This window comes from Rhamphochromis sp. 'chilingali' (assembly GCF_963969265.1).
Source record: "Rhamphochromis sp. 'chilingali' genome assembly, chromosome: 16".
Lineage (NCBI taxonomy): Eukaryota > Metazoa > Chordata > Actinopteri > Cichliformes > Cichlidae > Rhamphochromis > Rhamphochromis sp. 'chilingali'.
Window position 1 is genome coordinate 17,887,280 of NC_137943.1, and position 10,217 is coordinate 17,897,496.

At 39.6% G+C, this 10,217-nt stretch overlaps 1 protein-coding gene across 4 annotated transcripts in view; it reads left to right on the forward strand.

Moving 5' to 3' along the window:
• Positions 1 to 10,217, forward strand: part of arhgap21b (Rho GTPase activating protein 21b) — a 38,454-nt gene that overhangs the window by 12,299 nt on the left and 15,938 nt on the right. Inside the window, exons 5-9 of one of the 4 annotated variants that reach the window (XM_080862149.1) lie at positions 4,193 to 4,285; positions 4,781 to 4,859; positions 4,940 to 4,994; positions 8,021 to 8,047; positions 9,396 to 10,217. The exon at positions 9,396 to 10,217 is cut by the window's right edge and continues 751 nt beyond it. In XM_080862149.1, the coding sequence (XP_080718275.1) occupies positions 4,193 to 4,285; positions 4,781 to 4,859; positions 4,940 to 4,994; positions 8,021 to 8,047; positions 9,396 to 10,217 (1,076 nt within the window). Of the gene's footprint in view, positions 1 to 4,189; positions 4,286 to 4,780; positions 4,860 to 4,939; positions 4,995 to 8,020; positions 8,048 to 9,395 lie in introns of all 4 variants that reach the window. The other 3 variants (XM_080862148.1, XM_080862150.1, XM_080862151.1) reach the window with 3 other exon arrangements.

Consider the following 10,217-nt stretch of genomic DNA (forward strand, 5'->3'; position numbering starts at 1 on the left):
AGAAAACAATACAAAAGTAGAAAAAAATAAATAAGAAGAACAGACTGGTAATTAAAAAAACAACAACCCCAAAATACTATATTATGTAAAGATAGTTACTATATGCAGTAAAATACACCAAGATTTTCCTTTTTTATGTGTACATAAAGTGCATTGGGTACAATGTAGTTTCTGTGAAAGGTTTGTTTAGCACCACCTCTTTCTGTCCTGCTCTGACTCTCCTCACTACACATTTTGTTCTGGCTGCTTTTCAGCCTTTTTCATGCCCTTAGAAAGAGATGGTCTCAGTTTTCAACAAGCGGTGTTTGACAGTGAGTGTTATGGTTTGGTTTCTTCGTTATAAATATTCACACCCTGTCTATGGCAGACGTATGTCAATCCATTACTGTTTTTTACCTTTTCGGTATGTGACCAGAATAACCGGAGTAGCCTGAAGTTACCAATACGTCACATGCTTTGTTTAAAGTGTGATATAGTGAAACAGAAAGTAGAGAAGAAGAGAAATTAGAAAAGTGCCTGTAATGTTTATTTGTTTGTAAGTATTTTTTTGGATTTAGGCCAGTTTTGAGGAAATGCACTGTCCTTGAGTTTTTGCCAAGTGAGACTGAAAATGTCTAGATTCAATTACTGAAACTGCAAGGAAGTATTTTCAGATCTTTCAAACAATGTTGTGTTGTCATTCTTCAATGGACACCGAGCATGTACTTGTACCTGTTGGGCTAGAATGGATTTCATTTAAATTTTGCTCCAATTATTTTGAATAAGAACGTTGGTCCATCTGCTCAACTTATTTTTGTGGGTGTCAGTAAATCTATGAGACATTTATAATCACGGCAGAGCAAAACATGTGCTGGAAAGTAGCCATGTAAATTTGCTCGCACATGTTGAAGTTATTTATTAAATGTACAAGTAATCGTTTTGTTTTCTTACAAAATGGAAAGCCCCATAAAGTCCTCGGAAGATCACGATCTAAAGTTGTTAAGTGTTAGTGTCTAGTGGCTAATATGAACAAAATCTAATATTTCTGAAGAATGTCTTTAGTGGCCATCTTTAAGAGTGTTGGTCTTTTTAAAAAGGAAATTCACCTCTGGGTATTTTTTTTCCCTTCACAGTTCAACAAGTTAGGCCAAATAGAAATTTCAAGCTGTAACACTTTACTGTTTAAATCAGAGATGTCTTTCCAAGATAATTTCTTAGGTGTTTATTCTAATAAAACTATTATGAACACTTTCTGATACTTTATACAGCAGATATTGAGCTTGCTTATTGTTCAGATATAAAACCTCAAGTAACATTACAGGAAAGCAAGGTGCCATTAAAGTATATTATTTCTGTTTCACCCCCCAAAATTGAAACACTTTAGAAGCCCAGCACTCTGCCCAGCGCTTTGCTGCTTTGGATCAGGTAAGCCGGAGAATATTAAAGAATCCCGGTAGTTTTATAATGCTCCTCACAGGGGCTCACAGGCAGCAAGAAAAAAGCCAACCTGAGGGCTTTTCAGTCCAGTCTGAGTCAGCAAGCAAACAAACATGCTGCCTCCCCAAAACGTGGAGGATAAAGCTGCACTGTCGTACCTCTGATGTTTTTTTGTTGTTGTTATGAATCAGTTTTTGACGTGTATTTCTTTATTCAGAATAAAAATACACCAAAGCAGTATTCTATAGGTTTATTTACAGTGCAACTCAGTTTTATTATTGTGCAAATGGTCCCATCAGTTTTGTGTATTTTTGCAAAAAAATCTGTCGGGACAACAGTAGGAGGCAAATTAATGTGGGAAGAATTGGATGAAGTAGAATTACTTACAGAAAGAGCTTCATTGCATAGATGACCTTCACATGAAAAGGTGATGGAAACACTAATAATATAAAACGAATCATAAAGAGTTTTCTCAAAAGTTTTTAAGTCATTTAAGGAACTTGACCTTAATGGATATGGATGAAAACAGCAAATTACAGCAACAGACTTATGTTTAAGGGTGGCTGTCTTATTGCTGCTAGCCTTTACCACATCCAGGTTAAATGTTAAAGTTAATAGAAACTCATACAAGGATGTTAAAAAACAAACAAGAGAATTGGTATATGTGAACTATCCGAAAAAGAAAATGACCTTTAGGACGATCCCCAACGTCTCTAAACAGTTTAATAAACATAGTTTTGTGCCTCAAAATCGGGTTTCGGGTTATTTGGTAATTAGACCTCAGTGAGTCTTAAAAACACTGCATCCACCCTAATTTGCTGTTGACATAACTGATCATTCAGATGAAGGCTGGTTGTTATTCTGAAGACGGAAATGTGAATTTACTTAAAACCAACAAGCCCCCCCCCTCCCCCCCCCCCAAAAAAAAAAGAATCCGAGTTATGGATGTGCTGTGGTTATGGTGTGCCACATCACCATCCATTCACAAATTGTACAAGAGTCCGCTTCTTCCCAAGACAAAGATGCTCTGTCATGGCTCGGGTCACGTTTGGGTTCACCAGTGATCTGATAATTGCTGCCTTTTACCTCATTCACAGCTCTGTCTTTTTTAAAACTGCTTATGGGGGACAGGCATTAATATTTTTGTTTTTAACCATGAAGCTAATTTATGGTGGGTTATTCAGTTTTTGCCTAGAAATTATTTTGCACTATATTTTAATAGTCTTCATTAACATAACGGTGAAACCTGCATAGATAAATATGAGTCAGCTGTGGGCACAAACTTCTCTTGAGTTTTCCTGGAGCAATCCAAACCTGTTCCTTTTTTTTTCCATTTTCTTGGAAAGGTTTTTAAAGGAACACTCAAACTTTTGTGGCATGTGCATTTGTTTTTGTGTATCTGTGCCGAACATTGAGAAATGAATTTAATCTTTATCTGCACATCCACGTTTGGATAAAGCAAACAAACACGTATTTCTCAAAATACTGGTTATGCACAGGAAATGGTTTGGCGCCAACGGGATTAGTGAGGTGCTAAGCTTATGTGTGAGCTATTATACCTTGGTGACATTAATACTGCCATTTGTTTTAGTCTGTCTCTTATTCAGTGCAACTCCCAACATGCATCTAGATGTTCTTAGTGGCATTTTTAGATGGCTTCATTGAAGAAATTAGGACTTGCAACTTCTCAGAATACCACCAGATGGAGCATCTCTTTTTGGTGTAGCAGTATGGGAGTCTTGTACTATATTACATAATGTCCCCAGGATGTGATTCTGCATGAGTAATTACGGGTGTGTGGAAAGGAGGGGGAGAAAAAAAATAAATAAATTTTGAGTTTGGTCTGGTGTAAAAATAATTAGCTTTATCGGCCTGTCAGTGGCATGATCATTAGGTGTCTTACAAGATCATGTCTGAATTTCTAAACAACAACAAATGTGGAGTATTTTAATACTATCACGCCCGCTCTCATGCTGGCTTTTCTGTCTGCTCTAGTTTGGGATGACTCACTAGCAGAATGTTAACGATTGGGCCACTCTTTGGCTGTGCCCAGAGCTTTTGCTCAGTTTATAAGGAAAGAGTGGGAGTTGAGGCAGCTGAACACACTGTCACTCTACCTCGTCTTAGTTTTAGTATCCCCCCCCCCCTTTTTTTTTCCCTCTTTTCTATGGCTCTGCAGCTGCTAGGAGACAGGAGCTGCATGATCAAACGGGTTTCTTTCTCTTTTATCACTGTCCCTAAAATCACAAAGCTCCACTTCCCTGTTTAATTTTTTTTCTCCCTCTCTCAATCAGTTAATGACCATGTCTATTGAAAACAGAAAGAATTGGACAGACCACAGCTTACTATCCAGGCATAATGTTGGTTTGCATCCTTCCAAAGCTTGTGACAAACCTCTCTGTTCTCATATGTGACAATTTATAAAGCAATTTTACGTCTTGGGGTCAGCTTGGGTTTTTTTTGTTTTTGTTTTTTTGTTTTTCCAAATTTTTAGATTTAGTTGTGAAAAAAGGGCAAAGGTTAAAAAATGAATCTACATCATAGGTCTGCTTGTACTTCGGTAAGAAATTGTTGTCATTTGTACTAAACATTTAGGATTTTCTTCTCTGAAGGTTTTATAAATCTTTTCTTTGTCAGGATTTTCTTTGTTATGAAGTTGGAAACCTCATTAAGAGTAAATTTTCAGAACTACCCTGTAATACATTTGATATGTTTTCATGTGTTTGTATTGCATATGGTTTATAAATAAGTGTACTCTGTTCTCTACTATCAGCAGGAAGGCAGCGAAATAGACTGGAACCAATGGACACTATTTTTGTGAAGCAGGTCAAGGAAGGTGGCCCTGCTCATGGCGCTGGACTTTGCACAGGTCTGTCAAATGTCAGCCAGTCATCATTATTTACCAAAAACTACCAAAAAGAGGTTGTTCATGGGGGTGTAATTTCTTGGAAGTCACAGCATTACAACAGAAGAGGCATATTACAGTAACACAGTCTGCAACTTCCTCTATGATATTGTCCTACTGAAAGCATAGGGGCAAAAATGCAAGGAGTGCAGTTTTAAGTTGTCTTGACATTCCTTTCACTGTTATGCACAACATAAGCCAGGCCTGCTGCTTTCTGCCGGGTACCCTAATGATTTTAAGGATTTTAGTCAATACGGAACCCTTCAACCACACTTATTGAAAACTTTCATTATGTTACTATGTTACTTTTTTCCTTACTAAGAAGTCATAGTCATGTGCTCAAGTCTTTATTTTCTGTCATGAGCACATGTTTCCCTCACACAAAGAGCTTGAAGTTTTCCTAGGATTCTGTCACTGATGTCACTCAAGCCTTTTCTTTTTGATTTTGTTTTCTATCAGGTGATCGAATAGTGAAGGTGAATGGAGCAAGCATCATTGGGAAAGCTTATTGCGAGGTTATATCTTTGATCCAAGACAGGTAAGACTGAGTATGAATTTGTGTGCTTCATGCTTGTTGATTTACTTGCCTTGTTTAAAACTTCTTTTGCTCCCCTGCAGTGGTGACTTCCTTGAACTTTGTGTAATGCCAAAAGATGAGGATGTACTGCAACTGGTAAGTTTTCCTTTGCAATCCTGTTTTGAAAATTAGCTTTAAAAAGTTGTTGTTGTTGTTGTTTTTTTGAAAGAGTGCTCTCTTTTCTCTAGCCTTGTAATAACTTCTGTTCTGTGACAGAGCTGCTCTAGTTTAAGGTGTTCATGTCGGGACAGCAGTTATGAGATGTAGGCAAGCTAGCTTATCCCATCAGAGTTTTCTATCTAGGCCTCCTAATCAGGCCAGTGCACCCTTTCTGTCCTCCAGAAGTGCTGCTTACAGAACCGCTGAAATGGCCCAAAAGGAGCAGTAAAGGAAGCTTTATTAAAAAATACATTTAACTTGTTGACACACAGGCCAATCTAAATAGCGCATATATTTTGAGTTTATTTCATCTATACATCTGGGTTTATACAAAGTACCATGCACATTAAAAATAAACCAAGGAATGAAAGACATCAACTGTTTTTTAAAAGAAGTTTTATTCTCACCATTTGTGGATAAATGTTCTCTGCAGCTCAGCTGTTTACTTCTAGGTAGAAGTTAGATAATGAATTTATTGTTTGTAATACAACTAAAAGTTGAGTAAGTGGTTTACAAGAAGTGGCAGTGATGCTTCAAATCCACGACAGTAACCTGTGCATGTTGTTACTGTTACTTCTCAGAAAATGCAATGTTAAAAAGGACTGATTTTAGCTGAAAGCTAAATGGGAACGGAGTTCAAATATTATGGAAAGAAATATGAAACCATTAAAATTAGGTTGCTGATAGTTTGGTTCAATTTTGGATCCAGTTCCTAAAATAATAGTAGTAGTAATAATAACTTTAAAAAAATAAATAAAAAAAATGCATGCATCAGGTGTAGATTTATTTATTTATTTTTTTTAAAAGATCTCTATAGAAAGTATTCTGGCGGTGTTAGAATAGTTTGCATTTATAGGTAGCACATGCAATGCATTTTTGCTGGTTAAAAGGGCCGACATCACATTTGAATTATATCAGCTGTAGTTAATCAGTGCTTATCCTGTTACCAGTGTCAATGAAGCGGCACTGGTAACAGGAAGCTAATGCCCTCCCTCCAAGCTGCATGTGAGCTAAAAACCAGCTTTAGTTGTGGCAGCACTTTGTGATTAAGAGTCAGGAAAATGAGAAGGTTTAAACACAAGAGAGTCCCAGTTAAAATGTAAACAAATACAGTATTTTGAAGTTTATATTTTGGAATCAGTTGCTGTATGATTTGGTAATGTTATTGCTGTTATTTTAGTTTGTGAGACTGATTAACATTAGCAATCAATCCAGCTTTTTCTTTTTTTTGTTTTTGTTTTTTTTGGTTGTCTCTTTTTACGGTTTTTGATTGGAGGAAAAATTGATTAGTAATGATCTAGGTATTACAAAAATGGTGGTAGTTCCAGCTTTTCACCCAAAAACGGGTGAACCCTGTGTGCTAATCGCACAGCTCAATATTTAGGGTTCATATATTGCCTTTGTCTTTGTTCTTTGTGAGTATTGCATGTCCCCAAAACAATTTAACGTGCAGAGATAAGTCCTCATACCTATGAACACTTGAGATCTCATCATTAATCTTTCATGCATGCTGCAGGCAGCTCTTTGAAGCTACTGTGCATTTTACACAGTCAGACAAAAGTGAAAGTGTACTCATCTGTTTCATATCTATAGCAAATTACTGTAAGTGCTTTGTCAAATAGCTAAAGAATACTCTCCCTAGGGGTTGTTGTTATCTGACATCCTGTTCATTAGTTAGATAATAAACGAGCTGGGCTCTCTGTGTTACCTAGAAAAACTCCTTAGGGGTCATTTATGGCTAGATTAAATTCTCATAATAAACTTGATGGTTAATTCAATGAATCATTTATTTTGGCATCCACCTTTGCAATATCAAAATCCTGTTTAGCAAATGGTCATCTCTCTGCAAGCTTCACATTTCTCCCACAACAGGCAAGTTATGTAAAACGTTACACTGTATGTATAGCATTTTAATGAGTCGACTAGAATTAACATTGTAAATATCAGAGAGAAATAAATTATTGGTCACATTCCCTTGACTACTCCCACAGTTCTTTTCTAGTAACCAATTGACTGTCACTCCACCCCTTCTCCCTGATAGGTTCTCTTTCCCTCCTGCCTCCATTTTTCCCATCTGTAATCATTCACACAGTTCAGCCTCAAACACGTGTGTTGTTAAATCCATGGTTGCAGTGTTGCAAATGGCAAACATGCGCACACGCACGCGCGCGCAAAAATATGTTGATGTAGGCACGAATAGGAACTGTCCATAAGAACAAGAGGATTATTGGAGGTGCTGGCAGCAAGACGTTACACTTTAGGAGGCAGCACACTCAGTGCTTGGAGACAGGCAGCAGTTGCTTAGCAAAGAGATGGATTGAACATTGTAGGAGCAGAAAAGGGAAGAGGACGGCACACCGTGAGAGCGGAGAAAATACAGCAGAGTGGGAAATAAAAGGAACAGGATGAATGATGAGCTGAAACCAGAAGATAAAATCAGCTGACTTCCCTGTGTTTTGAACAGGTTGATGCTAAGGGAGAGGGAGAGAGGAGGATGGAGTGGGAGGGGAGCTGTACCATCACAGCTGAATGTATAATCAGCAGCTGCTGCTTCTGTCATGTGAGCAGTACCAAAGGGAAGGAGAGGGAGACATAGACTGGAGGCACCTTGTTCAGTTAGCGTAATATTCTGGCTGAATATGGATAAAACCGTGAAGACATGAGAGCAGCATGAGAGGCAAGCTTCTGCTCTTGTCACCTCACCCAGGACAGACTGGCATAGGCAGGTCGTAACGTGGCAACCCCCTGCTTCATCTTTCCTTCTTCATCCCTCTCTACTGCCACTGCAGCTCTAGTATATTTTTAGCATGTCAAGCCCAGCTATGGCTGATTCATGTTTTCTCCCCGATGAATCTGTTTTGTTTCTCCCAACATGTGCATTTTCTTCTGCTGGCATCTTTTTCTCTTCCACCCTCTCTCCCATGATTTCTTAACGCTCTCGTTTTCTCACGCTGTGATGGCAGCCTATTTCTCTGGAGACTACTAATCTGGTAAGGAAACAGAACACTGGGTAGCCTCTTGATGTTGACGTGTTGTGCTTGCTGTATCATTTTGCATATGTCATGCGTGTGTGTCATTGTTACTGCTGGATGTTGACTTCAGGTTTTACATGATTGCTTTTCAGTTGGCTCGCATGAGTGTTTAATACTCAGCTCCGTGCTCATGATTGAAATGTGTAGACTGTAGAAATGGGCGATGCACTGTGCCTGCAGTACCTGTTAGATTGAACACTTCAGTAGGCATCCAGCTGGCATCTCAGCAAGGCCTCGCCCCTTCTTCATTCTCCATGTCAGATGTCATTAGTTTGATAAAGGCCATTGACCTCTGAACTGTAAAGGGAAGAACTGAGTCAGTCAGTGATTTCTGTGAAACACACAGCTTTATGAAAGGTTGTAAGGCTGTTGGGATCAAAGTCCTCATACCTTTACAGGTCTCATGCTTTGCTGTATGTACAGTATGCTGAGTATACCAGATAAACAGCACATAGTTTAATGTGCTAGAAGAAGTTTTATGTTTAGGTTTGTATTTATTAGAAATGACTTTATTAGCATGTGTATGGAGCATGGTTTTCCGAACGTTGGATAATAACCAGGGGGATAAATATAGCAGTTTCTCTGTGAGCGATAGGAACCGGTTGTCAGTCTGAGGCTGTAATCTGTCAGTCTGAGGTGGGTAAATGGAAACATTGGTTATCTTTCCACATTTATGTCCATTTATGACAGTTTTTATGTTATCGATTTTGTTCCCATAAACCAGTCGGTTAGCTTATTAATATACTGGTGTTACAGAAAGTGTCACTGTTGGGGCTAAATAAGTTCAGTAGGCTTGTGCACCATTTGCCAATTATCTTTTGGTGTTAGCGTTTGTGGTAAATGTTTGTTTCTTGGATGGGCGAGACATTTTTCCTTATACTAAAAAGGACAGCTGTTGTGTAACCACAAGCTTGGAGAACACAGGCTGTAATGTTGTAGAAGCACCAGTACACCACACTGTACCATTTAAAAAAATAAAATAAAATAATGTGTTGGAAACATTGTTTCTTTTAGTTAAAAATTTTCTTCTTTGGTTTATATACTGTACTAGCCTACGTTATTACCATGAGAATTCTAAATAAGGAGCAGATGAAGAGCATTGACACAGCTGAACTGCCTGAAACGCCTCCGCGTTCACTCACACTGCAACATGCACTGCCCACACACATACATGCAGTAACATTTGTAATATCACGCTTGACTTCTCTGTAAGTAGCTAGTATCGAACTGACGTGTGTTATGCACACTTTGCAATTGCTACTTGTTCTCATCTGTTATAAACATTTCTCTGTTGCTGTGTTTCTAGGCCTACTCCCAGGATGCCTACCTCCGTGGCCACAGTAGCTACAGCGGAAATGCCTGTCACATTCCTGATCCACCTTCATTATGCTACCCCAGAGTAGACTGTAAGCCTACGGGCATGGCCCAGCCGACAGACTCGGTGGGGCAGGTCTGCCGAGCGCCAACAGCACCTCCAGACCATGGGTACCGTAAGGAGATTACTGTGCCCCCAACACCACCTCTGGCATCGTATCCTAAGAGCCAAACAGCAGTGTGCATGCGCAATGACAGTGTGAGGACAGTGGTAGTTCCTCATAATACAGCCCATATGGGGCGCATGGTTCCAGCACACAGGATGGAATTTATGGAACCTGCCTTTGTTAGGGGGAGGCCTGGGTCACTGGCCCAGTATCCTCAACCTCGAAAGGCAGATGTCTATCCCGGTGGTCCTGGAATGGTTCCATATGGAGCTCAGGTGTCAAACTACCCAGGAAACCACCAGAGCATTGATTGGCGCACTTACCAGACATACAGGGAGTACATTGACAACAAAGGGATCCATTCTCATGGTAGTCGGACTATCCAGGAGAGGCTGGACAGTTTACGAGCTGCTGGTCAGGCCAGCTTTGGCCCTACTCATCACGTTATGCGGGGAGACTGGGGTCCTAAGGTGATACGGCGAAGGAGTACTTCCCATGACCGGTCATACCAAGGACCTCCACCCCACCTTCAAGTTGCCCCTCGCAGTGCCTCACAGGATCGCATGAGCAGTGCAGAGAGGATTAGTAATGCAAGGAACTGGCCCCCTCGAAGCGTGTCCCAAGATGGCCTAGTTCACAAATCCCGG